General features: G+C 57.5%; 7 protein-coding genes across 7 annotated transcripts; 5 read left to right on the top strand and 2 right to left on the bottom strand.

Moving 5' to 3' along the window:
- Nucleotides 1-5,876: 5,876 nt before the first annotated feature.
- Nucleotides 5,877-6,786, top strand: SPBR_00906 (Smr domain protein; the record flags this gene model as incomplete). The annotated part of the gene is made up of 2 exons (XM_040759225.1): nucleotides 5,877-5,919; nucleotides 5,993-6,786. The coding sequence occupies 2 exons, from the start codon at nucleotides 5,877-5,879 to the stop codon at nucleotides 6,784-6,786; spliced, it is 837 nt and encodes a 278-aa protein (XP_040618342.1).
- A 541-nt stretch (nucleotides 6,787-7,327) lies between these two features.
- On the bottom strand, nucleotides 7,328-7,666 carry SPBR_01131 (uncharacterized protein; the record flags this gene model as incomplete). Its single annotated transcript, XM_040759449.1, has 2 exons — nucleotides 7,328-7,525; nucleotides 7,589-7,666. The coding sequence occupies 2 exons, from the start codon at nucleotides 7,664-7,666 to the stop codon at nucleotides 7,328-7,330; spliced, it is 276 nt and encodes a 91-aa protein (XP_040618341.1).
- An 875-nt stretch (nucleotides 7,667-8,541) lies between these two features.
- On the top strand, nucleotides 8,542-13,198 carry SPBR_00041 (uncharacterized protein; the record flags this gene model as incomplete). Its single annotated transcript, XM_040758362.1, has 2 exons — nucleotides 8,542-10,892; nucleotides 11,029-13,198. The coding sequence occupies 2 exons, from the start codon at nucleotides 8,542-8,544 to the stop codon at nucleotides 13,196-13,198; spliced, it is 4,521 nt and encodes a 1,506-aa protein (XP_040618340.1).
- Nucleotides 13,199-13,415: 217 nt separating this feature from the next.
- Nucleotides 13,416-14,550, bottom strand: SPBR_00758 (3-ketosphinganine reductase; the record flags this gene model as incomplete). Its single annotated transcript, XM_040759077.1, has 3 exons — nucleotides 13,416-14,216; nucleotides 14,315-14,446; nucleotides 14,509-14,550. The coding sequence occupies 3 exons, from the start codon at nucleotides 14,548-14,550 to the stop codon at nucleotides 13,416-13,418; spliced, it is 975 nt and encodes a 324-aa protein (XP_040618339.1).
- Nucleotides 14,551-15,389: 839 nt separating this feature from the next.
- SPBR_00328 (sas10 utp3 family protein) lies at nucleotides 15,390-17,471 on the top strand (the record flags this gene model as incomplete). Its single annotated transcript, XM_040758647.1, has 1 exon — nucleotides 15,390-17,471. The coding sequence occupies one exon, from the start codon at nucleotides 15,390-15,392 to the stop codon at nucleotides 17,469-17,471; it is 2,082 nt and encodes a 693-aa protein (XP_040618338.1).
- A 463-nt stretch (nucleotides 17,472-17,934) lies between these two features.
- On the top strand, nucleotides 17,935-18,816 carry SPBR_00916 (NADH dehydrogenase (ubiquinone) 1 alpha subcomplex 5; the record flags this gene model as incomplete). The annotated part of the gene is made up of 3 exons (XM_040759235.1): nucleotides 17,935-18,494; nucleotides 18,579-18,683; nucleotides 18,753-18,816. The coding sequence occupies 3 exons, from the start codon at nucleotides 17,935-17,937 to the stop codon at nucleotides 18,814-18,816; spliced, it is 729 nt and encodes a 242-aa protein (XP_040618337.1).
- Nucleotides 18,817-19,332: 516 nt separating this feature from the next.
- On the top strand, nucleotides 19,333-21,868 carry SPBR_00219 (uncharacterized protein; the record flags this gene model as incomplete). Its single annotated transcript, XM_040758538.1, has 2 exons — nucleotides 19,333-20,964; nucleotides 21,512-21,868. 2 exons carry the CDS (start codon nucleotides 19,333-19,335, stop codon nucleotides 21,866-21,868), a joined length of 1,989 nt encoding a protein of 662 aa, XP_040618336.1.
- Nucleotides 21,869-23,462: the final 1,594 nt, after the last annotated feature.

Genomic DNA, 23,462 nt, shown 5'->3' with positions numbered 1-23,462 from the left:
GGGGAAGGGGGGGGGGGGGGGACGGAAGGCTCGACATGGCCAGTCAGGGCAGCAGCACAATGCGACAAGACTCTAATGCGCTAAATTTTAGGTGGATAGAAGGATGAGCGAGTGGAAGGTGCAAAGGGGCGGGATTACACCTAGGCCTGCGAGGTGCCTGCCGTTCTTTCGAGCTCCTTATTCTCGTCACAATGAACATACAGAGATCAGGAGTTTTGATGGGCGTACGTGTGTTCTGTAGTAGTAAGTATTTCGTAGTATTCATTGATCTGACGACGAACCCTTCGATGTTCTGTCCTTAACGGGCCGTTTTGTGATTGGCTCTTTCTGTCCTGGGAGCAGGGGTCTAGCGCGAGATACTTAGCCAGGGCCAGAAGGAGCAAGTGGATCCTTGCTCCATACCCTAGGGCCGCTATTTTAGAGATGGACAGGCCCTGTGAGGAAAAGAGCAGCAAAATCAATGCATGCACAGGCTCGGCACTAGGCGAAACGAAAGATCAGGGGGAATATTACCCAGGAAGTCAGGCCGCCCCCAGCCGGCAATCGATGGGAGAAGACGTGTGGCAGGCTGTGAAGCGTAGCACGAGCATGCATGTACATTTGGCCGCGGGTGGTAGAAAAAAAGAAAAAAAAAAGGAAAGAGCAAAGGACAAAAACGACGAGCGAATCTGGAAATTCTGGAGGACGGGAGCATTAATGGCCAGAACAATGCGCTTGTACGGCAGGATGTAGACGAACGCAGACTGAGAATGGAAGTAGCAACCGGGCGACCAAAGAGAGACCAGAAGAAGGCAAGAAGCAAAAGACATAGCGGCCGGAAAGAGCGACAGGAGGCGACGTGACTTGCGCAGGGTGTCCCGACGCTCTGACCTTTTGATGGACTCCAAGACACACCAAAACATAGCACAGAACGGAATAGAACAGCAACAGGAACAAAAGGCACACACGGAGCCTGCTCGACGGCCAATCGACACCTGGTTGGCTCGCAAGCACTTTTCTCACGACACTTCAGTTCCCAATTGGTAATCGTTCACAGCATGACGAGGAGGTGAAAAAGGTGTCCGTTGCACCCGGCGGCATGACCTGTGCTTGGGGGCGGCACATCTTGCTTTCGTGACGGCTCAGCGGCTCTTGTCTCTATTTGGGGTCGCGGGTGCCCAGTTTGGCCATTTGTTGCCGTCTTGGTGTCCCGATTATTCCATATTCTCCCACTTTGTTTTTGCGCACAAGCCGCCTGGCCGCTCATCCAGCCGCACAGAGGACCAAGAAAAGGCAAGCGGGCGACTGTCGATCGAAACAAAAAAAGGCAATACGGAGACCGGATAATGGGGTATGTTTGAGCAGGAGGAAGGAGGGAATGATGCGGGGGCGCGAGGTATGGAAAAGTATCGACATCGAAAACGACAAATGAGGCAAGGCGGCGACAGGAGCCCAGATGCGGCTGGCAGCGGTGAGTGCTGAACGACGAGTGTTGATGCCAAAGAAGCAAATGCCTGCCGCTCCCTAAATCCGCTGAAAACTTCAAAAGCTGAAAAGCAGAAAGAGACGACGCGAACGAAGGCCCAGAACCCACAATAGGGAGAGCCTTGTCTCGCACGCTATTTCTATACTTCGTCTCGCTTGTTGGCTGTCAAGAGAAACAACCAAGACAAAGGCTCCACCGAGGTGCGTGCCCTCGCGGCTTTCCTGTTTGTCTGTTGTGCGTCTTTTACCCTTCCTCACCTCTTCTGGCATCTCTTCTGGTCGCCTTCTTGGCTTATCCTGTCGACATCGTTGCCCATTTGGGTTTGAAATGTCTCGCGCTGGCCGTTTTTCGAGCTGTTCGAGCACTGGTCTCTCGGCAATATTGTGAGACAATACAGGGGTATGCACCCAGCGCATCGAACAAGCGCAGCGAACCAGCGTACTATTTCCGGAGTATGCCGCAGTTTTCAAAGTACCTTAAAGCATGAAGAGGACATCGAGACAACTCTGCCGGGCCCCAGACGACATCTCGCCTTCGCTGCAGTCAAGTGGACGCATGGTGGACGAACAGAAACATTGTTTGATGCGACAGCCGAATTTCCGTTAAACAGTCCATAATGAGACGAGGGCGTCGACGGTGCATTGATGGCGATTCATTGACGACAACTATCAAGACGGCCGATACTGTACACTGGCGACGACGCATCCTATATGCCCACCCAAACCGGGCCGCAGACGGTGGCCGACGAACGAATCCCTTGGCACAGCTATATGTCGTATGTCGTACACCTTGCGACGTATCTCCCACTCTTGTCCGCTAGTTTCATATCATCGCCTCGTCTCCTCCCGTCTGGTCATGTTGCTACCAACCGGGCTGGAGGTGCTATTTGGGATGCGGTCGAACATCGCCTTTCCCCTGAACATCAGTCACTGACTTTCCCAGCGGCATTGTGTTTTCTTTTGCAATCTTCTTGTTCTTACTCCATTATATCTCACCTCTTCGGCACCCGGCCTCCACACGCTGCTGCGCATAATACAGAGTTCCTCCTACTCCTGTCCTTCTATTGGCAGCGCTGCTGCCACCACACCCTCTTGGTTGAAACAGCCTGTTTTAGCCGCAGTGCGGGCCTTATTTCTGGAGACTGCAGACAATCTCTCGGCCTTGCAGGACAGCGAACGTCTACTCCGTATTAAAACTGAGTACGAATTAAGAGTTTCCACTATTATTCTGGATATCGAATGGGCGCGCCCATTCCTGCGGTTGACTGGTCCGGCTCTGTAGAGAATCCATCCTGTTTGGAATTCTTCCCTCGGACAGTACTTTTGTATAAGCCTCATGAAAAGAGGCGACCCTTTCTTTACTTCTTTCCCCCCTTGTCTCGTCGCACGTCTCTTTTGTCATATTTCTCCGCCCGTCACACAGCCAGGTTCAATGCGGATCCCGACGTGATCATCTTTCCCGAGCAGTGAAAAACGACCGGTTAAGATATGAGATGACGAGATGATGAGATGACCAAATGACAAGACGGATGGTTCCAAAGGATGCGCAAGGACCTACGTCGTATTCTTCAAGATCAGGAATGCCCTGTGACACTGTGACACAGCTCAGCACAGCACACTATTCCAAGAGGGCAATGCCAACGTCGGCACATTGCGGACACCAGCGGGACTCCAAGCGAAATGCATCTTTGCCTAGCGGGATGAGCGAGGGCCTCAAATCTAACGAAATCCCCGGCCATGGCCATGTGGCCAGCGAACCCACTCCGTGGACAAAGTCAGTTTTTCTTCTTCTTCTGCCACCGTTGTCCCCCCTTCTTATAGTTCAACTTCCGGACCCAGCACCCAATCCGCCCCGAACGGCCGGGCTGGACCGGTAGCTTGTCTGTTATTTCTTTAAACGCTGAATTTTGAAAGACGAAGGGAAGAAGAAATCCACCCCTTGCTTCCCCAAAGTTCTTATGCTTCACGGCGCTACCTCTCACCCCATTTGTATTGTCTTGTCACGAAACAGCAAGCCTCTGATATTGGGACCACAGTCGGTTAGTTTCCTCATCGCTGGACGTCGTGGCGGAGTAAACCCACAGAACAGAGGCAAAGAAGCCCACGATTGGAAAGGGGTGCTCTCCGCACGCTTTGGGTGGAGTTCATCTTGGCGTTGAGAGTGCTCCCTTGCCTCTTACACAGGGCATAAACTGCCAACCTCATGGATCCTATGCCTCTTCTGGCATGACGGACTGATGCATCACGTTTCTTGATCCTGGTCAAAAACGAAATGTGTTTTGTGCGCGCCAAGTACGATGCGGTGGGGGCATGCTTGGAAATTGGAACTGTGCCACATGTACGAGGTGAAGGCTGAAGGTGAAGGCTCTCCAGAAAACGGGTGCAAGCCTTCAACACAAAAGTGGCATGGTCATAAAACTCACAGCGACTCATCAGATTGCAGAGAAAACGACAATGTGGACAGTCTTATGCACTTTATAGCCCCCGTTATTACGGCGTATCTCTGGGAGTGCGTCGACGTCGCATCTAACAGGCACATGCCGAAGAATCAGTGAATCGGGATCAAATTGTGCCTGGTCAGTGCAGTTTGTTAGCCTGTGCCTGTCCTGAATTGCATGCCTGGGGCAGTTTCTGTGGTTCCTGAATATGGAGGAAGGATCCTTGGACGTGAGGTGAACAGTCCTGGAAGAATGAAGAACGGCATGCCCCTGACAGGCCTTCCTTTCCCCTTCCTCACGATGCTCCTTGCGTCTTGTCGTTTTGCTATTGTCAGGGTTGTATCTGTTATTCGAACAAACTTCGAACAGAGAAATAGACACTGCCACTGTCTCCCTTGTTTGCACTATCTTGCACTCTCTGGAGTTTTTCTCACAGCCTTGGACATTGACACCACGATCACGACGCCACGAACCTTCCCAACCCAGGGCAGCCAAAATGAAATAAACATGACTGGTTTTCACCCGCAATATGCATGGCCTACGACGTACTCTGGATGCCACCCGCAACCAAAGTTCTGCTGCAGAACACTTCCGCCCTGGCCGGCTTTGGGCAACTCGGGAAGCGGCTGCCCGCATATTGTCATATTTCATTGTCACATTTCACCTGCTTCGTCCTATGCTACTCTGTTCTTATGTTTATCTTTGCTTCTTTTCTTCTTTCGTCTTCTCCCGCTTCGAGGCGGGATACCCGGTCACCCACAGTCGTCCATAGTCGTACGCCGTATCAAGATGCAAATACCACCATCCCTTGCCACCAATGGCTGAGACTTGGACGGGGAGAGCCTCGCCGACAACGACATCCGCCTTGTGCAGCCATCCACCTTTCGTGTTAGAGAGTATTGGTGTCCATTGGATGTTGTCCGCCGATGCTGTTCGTCGGCTGCTTCTTCTGCGGCTTTCCAGCTCTTTTCTGGTGTCAGTTTTGTTGTCTCTACATTTGTCCTCCCAGCCTGTCCTCCCACACCACCGTCGTGGGACCGCCGTGGTGCACAGAGCAGCCACTGACGTATAATCAGAACGCATCGTGTGCTCCCAGGCCCCATATCCAAATATATATATGCATACGTCGTATTATTTCATGTGCATCTCGGTGGTCGATTTGCATCGTAACACAACATACAATGTATATGCTATGGCCACTCCAGCGGCAGGTACGCCAGCCTGGTGCGGCTGCCTTTTCGATACTTGCCGCCGATCCTTCTCTTTTCGGCGACACGGAGCACCAACTTGATTTGGTTTCGGCGCTGCGCTAGTGTTTTTCAATCATCTTCTGTATTACTCGGTATCTTTTGCACCTTTCATCTCATTCTCCTGACACCGGCATTTCCCACTTACACTCGCGCTTTTCAGCTTGCCTAGCCCAATTTCCCGTTTTCGTTGCTTCTTCTTCTGCTCGTCGCATCGCCCATCGGCCACTAAATCACAGTGGCTGTATGCTGGTGCAAACTGCCATTGGGCGCTCAAAGCAACCAACCGTACCTCGTCTGTAAATATCCACTTAGTCTCACAGGAACTGCAAAAAGGATTTCGCAAACCGGCGCGCAAACGAAAATGAACTAACGACTGTGCGTCGTTTGTTGATGCCCCCGTAGATCGGACTGGCGCTTTGGCGACAGATCGTACCTTCCTCACTAAAAGCAACGCGGCTTCACCACAATTTTTTTCTGCCGCCTCAACCTGTCTTCCTTCCTCGAGCCTCGTGCCCGCCTCGCAACTTCCTCGCCCCGAACCGCGCCTTCCTCCTGGCTTTGTGTGTGCTACCCTACGGTCGCAACTTCCCGCTTGGCGACTCTGGCTCTGACCTCATCCTCTCAGTGTCCATCGCACCTGCTTGTCGCAACTTGACGCGCCGCCTTCCCTCGCCCCGCGCACCACAGCTCACCCCGTGAAGCCTTCCTGCACTCCGACTTCGCCATGGCTTCCTCTGCCATTCACATGACCCATCTCGGCGAGCGGTGTACGTCTCGCCCCCAATTGCTCTCTTTAACTCTCGCTCTCTCGCAGCCTTGCACCTCTTGCTAACGAGTCAGCATTCAACCACAGCGCCGGCAACGACGCCGAGGCCGAGTATGACCGTCTCCGCGACCTCGCCCGCAAGGAGGCAGGCAAGCGCTCGTCCTGCATGGACCGCTCCCACCAAGCCTACCAAAAGGGCGACGGCGCCGGCGCCAAGGCCCTGTCGGAAGAGGGCAAGAAGCACGCCGCGCAGATGGACATGTACAACCGCCAGGCGTCCGACTACATTTTTCGGGAGAACAACGCCGTCGGCCGCGTCGCCGCCGACACCATTGACCTGCACGGCCAGTTTGTCGAAGAGGCCGAGCGCATCCTGACGGACCGCATCCGGGCTGCCCAGTCCCAGGGCCAGAACCACCTGCACGTCATTGTCGGCCGTGGCAACCACAGCGTCAACCACATCCAGAAGATCAAGCCGGCCGTCGAGCAGCTGTGCCGCGAGCTCGGCCTGCAGTATGCCACCGAGCCGAACGAGGGCCGCATCTACGTGAACCTGCAGGGCGGTGCCGTCAACGGCGCGCCGCCGCTGCCGCCGCAGCCGTCGGGCCACCTGGGCGGCTACCATGGTGGTGGTGGTGGCGGCGGCGGCTACCCGAGCCAGCCTCAGAACAGCTACGCCGGCGCGGCGCACGGCAACCAGTACCCGTACCAGCAGCAGCAGCAACCGCACTACCAGCAGCACCACCAGAACCAGCACCAGAACTACAACAGCAACAACAACAACAACGACCAGATGGAGCAGCAGATCGAGCAGGCCGTGGTCAAGTGCTTGCCGCGGTTGCTCAAGAACTGCTGTACGATCATGTGAGCTTGCCTGCGGTGTGGGCGCGGGTAAGCGCTGTTGGGTCGCTACGTGGTGTTATTGGGCGTGCGCCATTTTTATATCCTGGCAATCTTTTTCTATCTGTTTTCCCTATTTCTTTTGGGATATCTCCTTGGACACAATTGTGGATAACGTCCAGGACAAAAGCCGGGGTTCTAAGGCTGTCATGCGCTGGATCGGCCCCGCGGTCAGGCGCTTTTGCAACATGTAGTTATATTGTTTACATAGATCTCGTTTTCATGAATCTGTTCCTTCGTATATATGTAAACGGGTGCCTTCTATTCTGTTCCGTCCGTCTCCTGTATAGCTAGATAAGACAAATAAAATGTAACAAAGTTATTAAATGGGTGATACAAAGGTACGCGGTGGGCTTGTACAATCGAGAAAAGTGAGCGGCGTCCGAAAGAGAAAGGGTGTGACATCCTCTCTCCCCTCATCATACCGGCACTACTTTTCGTCTCGCTGTTTTACATGCAGAGCTGCTCTCTGCCCCAGCTCCGGGTTAAGCAAAGCCTCTCGTAAATCCTTACGCCTGCGTCCGGATGTCCTTGGCCGCCTGCTTCAGCGTCCAGTTGCACTCCTCGTACGCCCGGCCCGCGCCAAAGCCGAGGCCCACGACGGCCGGCCACGCTCGCCGCTTGAACAGCAGCACCGAGAACACCACGCCGAAACCCAGGCCGAGGCCCGACTTGATCACCAGGTTGGACAGGCAGTGGTCCCACTGCTGTCAGTTAGTAGGGAGTTTACAGACAGAGAAACTCCCGCACGGAGCTCATGGGCATCCCACCTTCTCATTCAGAAGCGCCTCGCTGACGGGGCGCGCGACCACCCGCTGTGATGGTGCCGGAGCCGATGCGTCGGACATGGTGTGTAAAGGGGAGGAAGAGAGGAAGGGAGGAGTCTTTAAGGTAGTCGAGGTAGCCGGAAGCCGGGGTCAGTTCAATGTCATGAACGGAGACGATGCGCTGGACAAAGCAAAACAGGTCAGCAATCCGCCAGCAAGCTTTCAGCATAACCAATTCAATGGGCAGACAAACGTTGATGCAGTCGCTGTTAGAAATGGATGTCGATGGACGTAGGTGGTGTGATGGAGGCTGCGATGGATGAAAAGGGCTGAGGGCAAAGATCAAACGGATGTTCCAATGGAGACAAACGTGACGAGAACAGAGTGCTGGAGCTGTTTGCGACACAGCGAAACTATTAGCGCAGCGAACGGGCAGGCGATTTCGTGTTTTCCGCGCAGACGCGGACTAAACCGGCTAACAAGTTTTTTGCAGGGAAGGAATGGGACCCATAGGGGAGGAAGGTACGAAGTACGAAGTACAAAGATGCGAAAGCTCGCCTCGGTCCAAAGGCGGTGAAACAAAGTGCAGGTACTACCTTCGTCGCCGCTGCAGGACCAAAACCGGCAGAATTCCTTTGGCATAACTTTTTTTCTGCTATCAGAAGGAGCGATGCGAGCCACTGCGTAGAGACGCATGGAGAGAGGAAGCACAACATAGTAAACGCCCCCTTTCATATTTTGGCCAAACAACATCGTCAGTCCACACGGCACCACGATCACGACGTCACGCAACCTGCAGCTTGGCCAAAGCTGCTGTTGTTAGCTTGCCAAGAGCGAATTGGTGCCTTGCCAGCACCGTTCCCGCACGGAATAGAGTCGTGATAGTCTTACGGTTCGCTCGCCTCCACCTCTCGCCCTTCACCTCGACGACTCTTTCGTTCTGCTGAACAGCTGCCATGGCTGAGGAGGCTCTCCTCAAAGCTGCCCGGTCGTTGGACCAGGGCGGCCCCGAGACAGTGGTCTCCAAGCTGCAGCGTCTCTGGGACGCCTTGGCTGCCACATCCGCATCCACATCCGCCGCCGGCCGCTTCCATGCCTCCGAAGAGGTTGCCCTCCGGTGGCTTCTCAAGAACATGCACTCGTCAAGCTCCGGCCCCGTCAGCCCCGAGACCGAGACCCTGCGTCGGTGGCCCCTCACATGGCGCATCCTGGCGTGCATCTTTGGCCGCATCCCGCTCTTCTCGCTGGCCAAGTCGCTCGCCGACCGCCGTTTTGTTTCTGTCCTGCAGCAGACTGCAAAGGATCTGGCGACACCGAATGCAGCACTGTCTTCGTCGGCCCAAAGCTCCCTCAAGCGGAAACGGTCACAGGACGCCCGGTTCGACCTGGCCTCGCTGCGAGAGCTGCAGAATTGCGTCGTCTCGGCTGGCGCTCTGTTCGAGGCCCTGCGTGTTCTTCTGACTCGTCTGGACGATGGCCACGACAGCACGGCTGCGAGCGCCTCCTCGTCTGCCTCCATTTTGTCGCCGTACGATCACATGGGAGCTGAGCACATCAAGTCCTTTTTCAACGTGCCGGCGTCCGACGCCAACGCCCTGCTCGAACCTCTTTTGAAGATATGCAGGCTGGCTCTGACGACTGAAGAAGGAGTTGATGTTGGCGGTTGGGACTCTGGCGACGACAGCAAGCCGAGTACATCAACACCCATCGATGGCCAGGCCTCGTGGATTTCTACCTTCTCGACACTATGGGAGCTGCGTCTACAGGGCCCCAACGACGCTTTTGACGTCGCAGGCCGGTTGTCGCTTGATGGCCTCAGTCTGCTTGGCCGTCTGCTTGATGTTGTGCCGTCCACTACCACTACCACTACCAGATCTGCGCACCTTCTGGACCCTGCATTGCAGCGTCGCTGGACTGCCGGCCTTTTGCGCTTCTTCACAAACAACCTTGTGCTCACGGCTCGGTCGTTGTTCGTGAACCTGAAGGACGTCAACGCTTTATCGATTGCGACGTCCAACTCCGCCGCGAAGACCGACGCTAACGATTACATCGTGCGGGCCACCACTTTTTTGTACTTGGCGCTTAACGCACCGCGCCTCCTGGCCGGGAGCGGCACGAGCAGCAAGGACAACGAACTCTGGCTGCAGACCGTCTTTGAGACGATCCGGGAGCCGCTTATGGCCAGTATCCTGTCTGCTGAGCGCAAGAACACAGCACTGGCTGGCCTGCTCGACATGGCCGCACAACACAGCATGGCACCGTCTATCGACAGTCTTCAGCAGGTGTGCCAGAAATGTGCACTTCAAAACGACCTACCGAAATCGGCACCAACCACCGATTGGAGGCTACTGGCATCCATTGCACGCTGCGATGCCGACGCGTTCCTCCTGGCTGACAAGGGCGCCAGCCTGCTCAACGCCGCTCTCGAGCAGCTGAGCACGCCGTCGACCGCGCCGCAGTCGGCAGCCGACGCACAGTTCGCCTCCGCTTTCCTGATCTCGCTGGCCCGAGGCTTTGCCGGAAGCCGCAACCTTTCCGGGTTCGTCACACGTTGGCAAGCCGGCATCATTTCTCTGTGCCTCGCCAACGGCACGGCACCACCGGTACAGAACGCCTGGCTGGCCAAGGACCTTCGGGCGGCGGTGGCCGACACCGTGCAAACCGCCCTGTCCAAGGAGCAGCTGTTGTCAGCGATTGCTGAGGTCGAGAATTCGTCTAGCAGCGGTGGAGGTAAGGACACGGCGACTGCAGAGGCGGTGGCTCGCCTTGTCATCTTTGATGCCCTCAGTGCCGGCATCCGTAGCGAAGAGTTTGAAGACGCAGTTCATACCAAGATGCTTGATACCATCCTGAGCCTCGAACTGTCCTCGTCCTCATCCACGCTGCCACCTGAGATTCTTGCCATCCAGTGGCGCCTGGTGCGCCGGACTCTCGCCTGGGTGGGATTCTCGGATGCCGAGCGCATCTGGACAGCCGTCAAGGCATCCTTGAAGAGCCTTGCGGCCAGTAGCAGCAAAAACAAGAGTGCATCTGTGCTGACCGAGGACAAGTTCGAGGCGCTTGTATGCAGCTTTTCGCTGTGGATGGCTGTCAAGTTCGGCGACAAGAGCGAGCAGGCGGCCCGTGAGATGACGTGGGCTTTTTTCACTCCTTTCAAGGAGGAGCTGTCGGCTCTGGTGAAAGATAGCCAGAGCCGGGTGGAGCTTCTACAGGAGGTTGGACGCCAGACGACGGCTGTCAACGGGGTTGCCGAGTCGTTTGGCGGTTCATTCGACACAAAGACGGCCGCTGTGGCGACTTATTTGACGTGGATGCTCTGTGGCTCTTCACGATTTATTGAGTTTACGTTTTTTTTTTTTTTTTTTTTTTTTTTGCGGGTAGTAGGGGCCCTTGGATGGTGCCTCTCACCACCCATCGTTATAGATGCTAACTATTTATCCCAGTGAAATGGTCAAGAGCAGTGACGAGTCGTCTGCCTTCCTCGATGCTCTGCTGGCATGGCAGACGGGCCTGCCCGTACAAAACGATACAACACTAGCCGCCAACGCGCTCTCAACACTGGTCTACAACAATGTCACAAATCTGCAGAACCAGAAGGTCACGAGCAACATCACCGAGGCCCAGGTCAAGCGTCTCGAAGAGGCCGCTGGCAAGCGTAGCCCTGGCCTGAAAGAAACTACCCTCACCTTGTTGCAAACCCCGTCTCACCTTCTCTCTCGGTCCCAGCGAGAACGTATTGTGGCCACCTTGCTGCCTTTACGGCCGCCATCCAGGAAACCAGCTGTGTCCTGGACCGTGGAGGAGATCGTCCTAGCCCTCGACCTCCTGACCAAAGTCACGCACGAACGAGCCTTTGGCGAGATCATATTTGACCGTCTTGTCTACTTCGGCGAGACTGTTGCCGCTACCGTGGAGAACGTGGATGTCGCGTCGGCTCTTGGGGTCTACGACCGCTTTCGGCAGGTGGCCAGGGCTGTTATAAAATCGCCGGCATGCAAAGACGACTGCGCCATTTCCAAAGCGATCCCCACCAATCTGCAGCTCGTTCTGTACGGTGCTAAGCTGGTGGCCCTCAAGGACGTTGTGGCGGATGGATCCGCACAGCTACAAAAGACGAAGGAGCAGCTCGCATCGATTGTCGTCAAGCAGCTTCTCAACCAGCTGGAGAGCAAAGACGAGGACGTGGCTATGACGGGGACAGTCGATGCCACCAACCAAGCCAGCCATCTGCCTCTGCAGCTGCTGCTCACTTTTGACGCCGCCATGGCTGGCGACATCCAGGCGGAGCTTGTCGAGCTTAAGAAGTTCAGCTCCCTCATCAAGAAGGCCACGAAAACGGCAGATGCGCTGTGCGCCAACCACCAGAAGATTGGCTGGAAGTGGAAGGCATTCATTGCGCGGTATACTCGTGGTCAAGAGAGCCGGCCAGCTCGTGACGTCCGCTTTCAGGGCCTCTTCTTGGGCGGCGACAATGGCGAGGCTGCCTCGGTTGCTGCCAACACGACTGCCGCTGTTACAGCTGCATCGGTCCTGCTCGATGGCGACCTGATCCGGGACTACCTCGCCGGCGAGACGGCAGACTACGACCAAGCATCGCTGCTGTCCTACACGGCAGAACTGATCGACGCCCTGGACACGAAGGAGGATCGCGAGACGTCGTCGTTTTCGTCTTCGTCTTCGTCGACTATCGGCCAACTCCTCGCGATTCAGTACCTGCTCGTCCGCCTCTTTGAGACTCCTGGCGCCGCCACAGCAAAGACCCCTGATGGCTTCTATTTTGGTGTCGTCCACAGCAAGCTGGCCCAGAGACTGCCACGCGCCAGCAGTGTCACCGAGTGCAAACTCGTCGCCCAGACCATCCGCACGCTGCTGATGGACGACAAGGCCGCCGGTGCCATGGGCCAGTGGAACGTCGATGCGACACTGGGTGCCGCGGCGTCTGTCGTGGGCCTGAAGCGTGCGGGCATTGCTCTCGGCAACAACGACATGGTGCGGGCGTCGATTGTTGCGTTCGACGGTGCGTGCCAGCTCGTCGAGGCCGTCCTCAAGCGCCACCGTGTCCGGCTGGAGGGCCGGTTTCATCTGCTAGTCGGCACTCTGCAGGCACTGTTGGCCCGCCTGGCGGCCGGTCACCAAGATGAGCTAAAACACAAGTCCGGCCACAGCACCAGCACCAGCACCAGCACCAGCAGCAGCTGGAACAGCGCGAAAAACAGTGTCGCCGTGTCCTGGGCAGCGCAGGCCAAGCGCTTTTCCCGTCTGTTGGAGCTGATTTGCGAGCCGTCGACGGCGGCGGTGACCATGATGACGTCGCGTAAAGGCAGTACAGGCATACCGGCGGCGCCACTGCACTCTGCGACGGATGCGGCAAAACGCTCGGCCGGCCAGCACATGTACCTTGTGCTGATGACGTACATCAAGCTGCAAATCGACGGCGCCGTTCTGTCACGTAGCGTGCGCGAGGCGCTCGAGCCGGGCCTGTTCTCGGTGCTGGCCATCACCCCCGACGGGACGCGACGACTGCTCAACGACGCCGTCGATGCCAGCGGAAGAGCACTCTTCAAGGACCTGTACCGTAGGTGGCTGCAGTTTGGCAAGTGGAAGGGTGTGTAAGGCGGAGGAGGGCATACTTTGTATATATACTCATGCATATAAGAGACATTTGAGATTTTGGTTTCGCATTGTACGCCAGGAAAAAGGGTTTGCTCCTTTTTCTTATGGACACGCCGTGCTGTGTCCTCGTTTTTATGCAGTATTGCAGAGCCGCTAGTAATTACGATGAAAAGAAAATGTTGCTATAGCAAAAGACGTCACGCCACACCACCCAGGCCTATATCTTCTTCTTGTAGGTCGCCGGGTGGCCGTTCTTCTTGCCCCACGACTTGATCTCGCCGTGGAACCACCACAAAATCAAGGGCATAATGAGCGCCATGAGGTACGCGCCCAGCATGTCCAGGAGCCCGTTGCGCGGCGCGCCACCCAGCACGCCCCAGCGCATCACATCGCCCAGCATCGACACCGTCACAAAGTGGTCGCCGCGCTGCAGGCCCTTGATGGCCCTAGCGGCCACCTCATCCGGCGTGAACTGCGGGTCGTCCTTTTCCAGGTGGATCGTCACGTCGGGCTTTGTCTGGGTCTCGCGCGCAAAGCCGGGGCTCAGAATCGTGCCGGGGAACACAATGGACACGCGCACCGGGTTGGTCTGCTCGTACAGCATGACCTCCTGCGTCAGCGTGTCGGCGAGGCCGCGCAGCGCCCACTTGGTCGGCGTGTAGGTCGCATAGCCGGCGACGGGGTACAGCGCGAGCACGGACGCTGTGAAGATGAGGTGGCGCGGCTCCTTGTAGGGCCCGGCCGCGGGCCGCAGCCACTCGCGCAGGATGGCGTGGGCCATCTCGGCGGCGCCCCAGTAGTTGACGTCCATGGCGCGGCGGCCGGCGCCAACGGCGACCTCGGGGGTCTCCTCGGCCCACAGCATCGGCGTGGACATGCCGGCGACGCACCACACAATGTCAATGGGCTTGTCCTCGTTCCAGGCCAGAGCGTCCCGGATGACGGCCGGCGCGTAGTTGGGCACGGCGACGTCGGCCGAGATGTAGTGGAAGCGCTGGGCGCTGGATCTGGCAGCGGCCTTGTGGCATACGGTGAGCATGGGGGCATTATAACGGTAGGATGCGTGGATTTGGATTCTCCGTCATCCATCATCATCCATCACCCACGGGGACCTACCTTGATCTCGGCCACGGTCTCGGTCAGGCGCTCGACGTTCCGGGCCACAACAATGACGTTGGCGCCCTGAGCGGCCAGCAGACGGGCAGCCGAACGGCCCATGCCCTCAGAGGCGCCGGTGATCAGGACGGTCTGAGGAAAAAAAGACATGTCAGCCAGAGTCATGTCGTCTCGTTTGCGAAACAAAAACGCACCTTGCCGTCGACCGGCATCTGGTTTCCTCCGAAAAGGCCCATGGTTGTAGCGGCCAAGGCAGAAGCTCCGACAATGCCTGCAGATGTGAGAGCAAGTGAGCTGGGCATGTCCGAGTTGCGTCTCCGTCAGTCGTTGTTCTCTAAACGGGATAGTAAGGACAAAGGGGTAGAAGTGAGCGTTCTCTATATTTCCAGGACAAACATTGCAGGCCCCTGATAAGCCCCCAATGCCGCTGGCAGGCAGGAGCAGTGGCAGGTTCGCTAACTGGAAGGAACGTTCTGTGTAATTAAAAGTGGGACCGCCAGAGCTCCAGTGACAATATCGCTGGCCAAAAGTGCACGGAATGGGTGAGAAATACGGCTTCAAAATGCGAGTACCCAGTCTCACATTTGGTTGAGACTTCCTCCATAGTAATTGAGGCCCAAGGACATTGCCTACCCTAGCAGCATCTTGGACGCGTGTTTGTGTAGTCGATCCGCAAATGATTCCATATCAGATTACTTGCGACGATGGTGCTGTAAGTAGGGGCGACTACAGTGCAGTTTAGGACCTGTTTAGCTGGCAATGCGCTAAATTGAGGGTCGCTCGACTGCTAAGACTGTATCCCCTGAGCCCATGTTTTGTTGCCAGTGAGGATCAGCTGACAGGATCACCTAAGCTGTCAAACGGCACCCATTTTTATGGGTCTAGCCGATAAGGCGAATAATTTTCTTATCTGGCAGAAAAAGTTACTTGCGCCTAGTAGGGACATCGTCCCAGCAAAATCTCATCTTTTACGCAGGGCCTGCGTCTACGCTGGTTACTTCAACGTCTACCGCCGAAACGCTTTTCCCCTCCCGACCTTCCCTCCCCCTTACCTCTCACAGCCCACCACTGCACAATGGCAAAGAAGAGAAAGGCCAGTCGTGTGGTCGAGGCACCTTCAGGGCCCCGCGACTACGACGCGAAAGATGCTCGGCTCGGGCCCATCACGACATACGAAGACATTGCCGACGAGCAAGAGGAGTACTTTCTCGACAAGGATAAGATTCTGCTGGGCGACGAGCAAGGCACCAAGCGCCAACGGCGGGAGCAGCAGGAAGACGATTTCTTAGAGCTGTCGGACGACGAGGTGCTCGGCCAGGACTCGGACGACTCGGAGAACGAAGCGTTCCAGCAGGACGCGAGCGATCGCCGGAAGCAGAAGACGAAGGCCAAGAAGGCCGCAGCCAAGAAGGCAAAGGCGGCGGCGGCGGCGGCGGCGGCGGCTGCACGACGTGGTGACGACGGCGATGACGACGACGATAACGGCAGATCGAAAAAGACCGGCGACGACGAGGATGGCGACCAGGGCTGGTGGGGTACCTCCAAGGAGGAGTACTACGACGGCGAGACAATTGAGACCGAGGCCAATGCGCTGGAGGAGGAGGCCGAGGCACGGCGGTTGCAGAAGAAGCAGCTGTCGCGGATGAAGGCGTCGGACTTTTTCGACATGGACGAATGGACCGAGAAGAAGACGGATACAACACCGGGCGCTGTCGCAACCGCAGCAGCAGCAGCAGCAGCCGGTGACGGCCACACGGTGACGCTGACAACCAAGACCAACAAGGAGGAGATCGACTCCATGACGCCCGAGGAAAAGGCCAAGTTCCTCAAAGACTACTACCCCGAGTTTGACCCGCTGTGCGACGACTTTGTCGAGCTGGAGCCGCTGATGCACGAGTACAAGGCGCTGGCCGAAGGCAAGCCCAGCGAGTCGCTTGAGGTGGTGCAGTTCCGTGCGCTGTCGTGCTATGTGGCCACCATCTGCATGTACCTCTCGCTGTTCATGTCTCCCTCACGCGACAACCCGAGCGGCAGCCGCTACATCATGGACGCCGACGAGCTGCACGACCACGAGGTCATGCAGTACCTGGTCGACACGCGCGCGACGTGGGAGCGCGTCAAGAATCTGCAGGCGCGGCGGGCAGCCAAGGCCAGGAAGGCGGCGGCGGCGGCGGCGGCGGCGGCGCTGGCCGTGGAGAGAGCGATTGAAGAGAAGGCGGCGCAAGAGCGGGCAGCAGCAGCTGAGGCGACGGTCGACAAGACCAAGAAGAAGGCCAAACCCAGCAAGATGGGAAAGACGGACAAGACGGACAAGACGGACAAGGCCGACAAGGCCAAGAAGAAGCAGAGCAGGACCACTGCCGCGTCACGGGAACTCGAGGCGTCCATGGCCGACCTGTCGGAGCTGCTGAACAAGAAGCCCAAGAAGGCGAAGAAGGCTTCTGCCGCGGCACCACGCGGCGGCGACGACGACAGCAACGATGGCCTCTCGGACCTGGGCGAGGAGGAGGCCCTGGATGCGCGGACGGCCGAGGAGAAGCTGAAGCGCAAGAAATCGCTCGGCTACTACACGTCGCAGATCATGCAAAAGTCAAACCTGCGCGCGGGCGCCAGCGGACAGGCCGGCGGCGACGCCGACATTCCCTACCGTGAGCGCTTCCGTGACCGCCAGGCACGTCTCGAGGCCGTAGCGGCGAAACGCGGCCAGGCGCCGATCCAGCCCGGCGAGGAGCTTGGCGGCAGCGACGAAAGCAGCGACGGCGGCGACAACGAAGACGACAACGAGGCCGACAAGGAGACCAGCCTGGCGTACTACAACAGCATCGTCAAGGCGCACGAGGCAAAGATGGGCGTCAAGGCGGCGCGCAAGGCAGCCATGGAGGCCGGCAAGCTCGACCGCATCCTGCCTGAGACGTCGCTCGACCAAGACGGCCGGCGGCAGCTGACGTGGGAGATTGAGAAGAACAAGGGCCTGAGCCACAAGACGCTCAAGGAGAAGAAGAACAACCCGCGTGTCAAGAAGCGCGTCAAGTTTGAGAAGAAGAAGAAGCAGCTGGCCAGCATGCGCGCCGTCTACAAGCCCGTCGACCGCGACAACTACCAGGGCGAGCGCACGGGTATCAGCACGGGACTGATCCGGAGTATCAAGCTGGACTAGGGGGCGGTAGGGGGCGGTGGGAAAAGCGTGTGATTGACTTTGTGCTATTTTGTCATCATAGAGGGTTTGCATAGCATCACCATTAATTGTAAACTTCTGGCGTTCCTCAAAGAGGGCCTGCCGGCGTTTTGGTCGATAGAAAGTGAGTGAGTGGAGAGAAGTGAGGTGAGGTTGTTCCCAAGTGGAACGATTAGTCATCATCCACTGGAAACAGCCAACCACGTGACAGGAATTACGAAAACGCCAATTCTTTCCGCTTGCTCTGCCGTTTTCTGCGCCCGCGGCCACAATTGAGCTTAAAATCCTCCCCCAGTCGACCGAACGACCACGCATTTCCCCGAGCCGACACGAGGTCAATTGGATCGCTGCAGCGGACACCCGATTCGACGAAGCGCAGACGAGAACATCGAGCGTCCTTTTTTCTCCCCTCGTTTTCCTTTTCCACGCCCGCCCCCGCCCCATAATGCGCACATCCCTCCGCCTGCTGGCCGGCGTCAAGCCGGGCCGGTATCTCCAGAACGGCGCCCAGACGGGTCTCGCAGGCCTCTACACGCACGACACGCCGCGGTCGACGCTTCTGTTCCTGTACTCGACGACACTCGACAAGCTGAAGGCGGCGCCGGAGCAGTCGGTGTACCGGCAGTCGGTCGAGGCCATCACCAAGCACCGGATGGCGATTGTGCAGTCCGTGAAGCCCGAGGGCTACGACGCGTGGCTGGCACGGGCACAGAAGACGGTGGCGGAGAACCCGGAGCACTTTGGCAGCGTGGCGAAGCTGGGCGTGGACGGCGAGGCGACGTGGCGCGTGGAGAAGAACGGCCGCACCTTTATCATCCAGGACGTGCCGGACGCCGTGGACCAGCGGCTCAAGGAGTGGGACGGCGAGCAGAATGAGGGTGCCGAGCGCGAGGGCGTGCGCACGCTGGAGGAGCGTGCGGACCAGGCGCTGTCGGCGTCGCGGCAATCGCTCGAGGAGGTCTCGTCGGTGACGTGGGAGCCAGAGCCGCAGCTGACGGCGGATCAGTACGTATCGTAGGAGGGAAGGAGAGGGAAAGAAACAAGAAACAAGAAACAAATGGAACGGCATGCTAACCAAAATCTTTCTAGGATCGAGGAAGTTGAGGCCAAGATCGGCGCCGGCCTGATCGAGGAGGTCATCCACGTCGCTGAAGGCGAGGCCAGACTCGTTGACGTGATGATCAAGGCCAAGGTGTAAGTATTGCAAGGTGCCGACGTGGGAATTCTGTGTGCCTGTTTTATGGACGCCTGCTAACAAATCAGCTGGGAGAGCCTAGAGGAGAAGCCCGCCGAGGGTCAGTGGAAGTACTTTGAGCGCAAGTCATAGAGGACGGCTTTGCCGGGCCCGGACAAGGGGTGAGACGAGCGAAATGGCGCGAGATATATCCGAAGAAGAACATAAGAAGGCAAAATTCACGACTCAGGCCTGGAACCTGCTGCACGGCCGGCAAGGAAGTACTCCATTACTACAGATGCATCCAAACGACGAGTCGAGTCCAAGGACAAAAAAAGAGCGCTGAGAGGGTGACTGGTGTACAACTACAGAGGAGGCTGTGTATATATTTTGTGATTTTCCAATCAAACATTTACAGCATATCAAGAGGAACAACTATCTGCGTGTTCTTGAAGATTACGTAGACGAATAATCGTTGGTTCTAAATGCTGTGAATGCTAGACCGTACAACGTACGCTGCAAACCAACCACACAATTTAGAGTGGGGCCTCCAACACTCACTTCACCAAAACCTTTACAACTGTACATAGAAGCACATTTACTTCCAACCTAACACTTCCAACCTTCTTGTAATGGCTTTTTCACTGCCCCAAGACCATCAACCTCGCAATGTCGTATATTGAGCCACCCACGCTCACCAACATTCGAAAGCGCAAGCGCTCAGTCCGGTCGGCGTCGGTGGCGTCCAGTGTCGTCTCCCATCTGCCGCGCGATGCCATTGATCCGCACAGCTACGGCCCGTCTGCGCGGCGACAGCTCGTCGTCGCCGGCCTGACCCACTCAGATCGTCTGCCGTCCGACTATGTCGAAGGTTTCCCCCACCGGCCGCTGCCAGATGGTGTCGGTGGCGACGCAGTGGACGATGCCAAGGGGGACAAAGACAAGCATGGGTTTGGATCTGGATTCGGGTTTGACGGTGACGGCAGCAACGACGAGGACGACAATGACACAGACTCGGACAATGACACTGAAAACGAAAACGGTTCCATCCATTCCGATGCGGGCCTGTACGACACGACAGAGGACGACGACGACGGTGGCGGCGGCGGCGGCGGCGGCGGCGATCCAGCTGAAAACGCAGCACGCCTTGCCGTCAAGCAGCGCCGGCTCCGTCGTCGTGAGGCCCGCCGCCGCCGCAATGCACTCCGCATGCAGCGTGCCTACGACCACAACGTGGGCGTGCTGGCGACAATCGTGCAGCGGGGACTGCAGGAGGCCGCGCACGGCACGCTGCCGGGCGTGTCGACGGCCACGGGCGAAGCAGGCCAGCTGGCGGCGCCGATTGGGCTGGCTCGGGCCAAGCGCGCATTTGGGCTGCTTTTGCGCACAGACGTCAAGGGCCGGCGCGTGGATCTGCGCAAGAACGATATGTGGGCCATGGGCGCCGAGCTTCTCATGCGGGAGGGCGAAGACGAGGGCGAAGACGAAGGCGACAAGGGACGTCCTCGTCGCTGGGGCTCAGCGGCCAATATGCCGCGTGTTCGTGCTTTCTACGAGGACTTGATCCAGCAGCACCCTTACAACCGGCTGTTTCCACGGTCTGTGAACGCGCTGACGTTTTGGCCGGCACTGGCTGGCACCGAGCTGTACAACATCCACACAGAGGTGCAGCTGGCGAATGAGCGCCTGGATGCCAAGGCGAAGCAGAGACGGAAGACGAGAGAGACGAGAGAAAGGGCGGCGCACGGCGACGGCGAGGATGGCAGCAGCTCTGAAGACGCTTCGCATTCGACGTCGGACTCGGACGCGGACGCCAGCCATGACAGCGACAGTCCAGACGCAAACAGCAACGACAGCGATGGCCACAGGCGTCGCCGTCGGCGCAACCATCCCGACCGGCTGGCGCGCGAAGACGTCCGGCATGCCGCTCTCGAGCAGCTCCGCGACCTGGCCCGCCGCATGGATGCCATCATGGCCGGCCCGCCGTATGCCACAAGTCCAGAAATGCTGCGGCTGCGCGGCATGGTGGCGCTCTATATGGGCGACCTGGCCATTGTAACGCCGCCACGAACGCAGCCGGAGACGCAAGAGGGCGAGCGCGTCCGTGCCCAAGAACAGTCGCGTGCGCGTGCTCGCTTTGCGCGGCTGCTCGAAGTGGACCGAGATGTGCAGTCCGGGCGGCAGCACAAGCGTGGAGGTGTGCCGGATACGGTGGTGGATGCGTACATTCAAAGTCTGGCGCGAGGCGGAGGCGACGTCCATGGCCACCATAGCAGCAGCGAAGAGGACGACGACGACACGGTAGGCCATGGTATGAACAGGCCGACCTTTAGTTCCCTGCCTTTTCGGAGTCAGTAACAGCGTGTCGGAGGCTTCCATGATACCTTTTCGGATTTTTCCTTTCTTTTTTTCCCTCCCTTTGTCCCTTCTGCATAATTTGATACCCAATGGCGCTTAGTTGCTTGGAAACGATTAAAAATAAAACTATGGTATTCCATGCTGTTTTGTTCTTGAGAAATAAAACGTAGAATCGTTGCTGCATCCTTTACTCTTATCATCCCGGGCCGTCACGTAGTTCATAACACAATCCACGGCCTACTCGGCCTCATCGACAGGGTGGCTGGGGTCGCTGTTCGCCCACCGCTGCAGGATCATCACGCGGCTGTTGCTGCCCACAACCACACACCACTCGCCCTCAGGACTCCAGGCCGCCTGTCGTCCGACGGCTGACAAGCCCTTGGTGGTCTCTGCCTTGTGGGCTTTGACGAGCACGTGCGGGTCGTTGGCGTTGTACTTGCTGTTCCAGTCGTCCAACGTCTCCTGGTTGTAGAGGTCGCTCAGGCGGTAGCCGACGGCACTTCTGCCTTTTGGCGTGGCACCGGCGCTGGCGCTGCTGGTCGCCGTTGGTGTGGCAGCAGACGCTGCACCTGGGACACCCGGCGCACCTGACACGACAGACGACTCGCGGTCGCTGCCGTCGCCGTCCCGAGCCACGGCACCCAGCAGTCCCGGACCGTTGGCGGCGTCTCTAAGCCGACGTCCTCCTGGGTTGTTGGTGCCGATCGTACCGCTGCTGTTGGTGTTCCCGCCGTTTCCTATAGGTCGCTTCCTAGGCACGACAATCCGCATCCACGGCGGGCGTGGTACCGGCCCCTCATCCAGCTCGGCCCCGCCTGGCCGCGCCCCCTGGCGCTCGCGCCGATAGTTGGCCGTCATAAACTGCCGGTAGGCGCTGAAACACGTAAAGTCCCAAAAGAAAATCTTGGCGGAGGCATTGCAAAAGGCCAGCATTGGGTGGTGTCCCGCGACGTTGAAGAGACCAAACCGCATAAAGAACTGGGGCCCGCACCCGGGCGTGTGCAGCTGCAGGAGCCGGGTGTACTGAGGCGTGGTGCTGGCCACCGCGTTGGCATTGGCGGACGCAACGGCCGACGGTGACGTGATAAGTGGCACGTGGAAGGCGGAGCGCGTGAGCTTGGTGGTGTCCTGGTTGGAAGGGGCTTGCTCAGGTGAGGGCGGCTCGGCCGTGGAATCAAAGCCCTCAATGCGCCAAAGGACAATGACGTCCTCCAAGCAGGCGCGAGAGAGGATGAGGTCGCCGTAAAAGGCGACGCAGTCGATAAGCCCGGTGTGGATCTCCGAGGTTGAAAAGTGCGGGAAGTGGACAATGATGGGGACCTCGACATGCTCGTTTGGGATATCAGGCAGTGTCCACTAGGGTGAGGTCAGTACCGAGGCCTGAGGTAAATTGGCTTTCCATTCCGTTTGAAACTCACAAGATTGATGACTTGATCATGCCCTGCCGATATGACATAGCGACCGGTGTCGTGGAACGCCTATACGAGAGGAACGAGAGAACATCCATTAGCAAAGAGGTAGCAATCAAAGCTGCGTAGCACTGTCAACCACATATAAAGACATACCACGCTCAGCAGATTCCACGAATGGCCTTCGCCGCCGAGCAGACACACACAGGGCTGCTTCTTGTGGACAGGATCAAGGCTCCATAACCGGACAGTCGTGTCATCCGAGGCTGACACGATGAGATGGGGGTTGGTTGGCGACGTAGCAAGATCGTTGATTTCCTAACAGTGTCAGCGACCTTCCTTGTCTAGAAAGTCAACACAGGCCCAAGGTAGGGTACATACTCCTCCATGGCCAACAAAAGACTACCGTACACAAGTACGAACTGGTTAGTCAACAGCTTCAGCAACAACGGATGTCAGAGGGGCCACGGGACAGACTGCGGATGTGAACATACGGTCACTGCCTCGCCGTCGTGAATATTGTAGACCTTGACTTTGGCATCGCGGCCGGCGACACAGAGCAATGCCCGCTCGGTCTCCGGATCTAGTGCCCATGTACATGAACAGTTCAATGCACCCTCCTGGTTGTCGTTAGCAGTGGACTGGGGCAGCACCAGAAGCTCGTCCTAGTTCCCGGTGGGCAACATACATCTTCATCGCGGATCACGCGGATGATCTCACAGGGATTTGTGTCCTTGGTCTGTATGAGCCGGCAGACGAATATCTGAAGAAATTTAGCGACTCACACTCTGATACCAACGTGACGCAGACGTCTCGACACATTCGTATTTCGTCTTCATGGCATACTTACATGTCGTTTGCTCACGGCAGCAAATACCGGATTGCTGCCGGGCGGGTTGTAAGGATAAAACTTGACATCAAAGAACTCTGTGTCTGTTAGTAGCTGTCGACCAGCGCATTTGAATTGCGGACGGTCCGCCGTACCTGTGTCCGAGTTGGCATCGTCGGCGTTGCTCTTGGTATCCTGCAGCG

This window comes from Sporothrix brasiliensis, assembly GCF_000820605.1.
Source record: "Sporothrix brasiliensis 5110 chromosome Unknown Cont19, whole genome shotgun sequence".
NCBI lineage: Eukaryota > Fungi > Ascomycota > Sordariomycetes > Ophiostomatales > Ophiostomataceae > Sporothrix > Sporothrix brasiliensis.
Note: the sequence above shows the minus strand (reverse complement) of the source record. Positions and strands in the feature narration are given on the sequence as shown.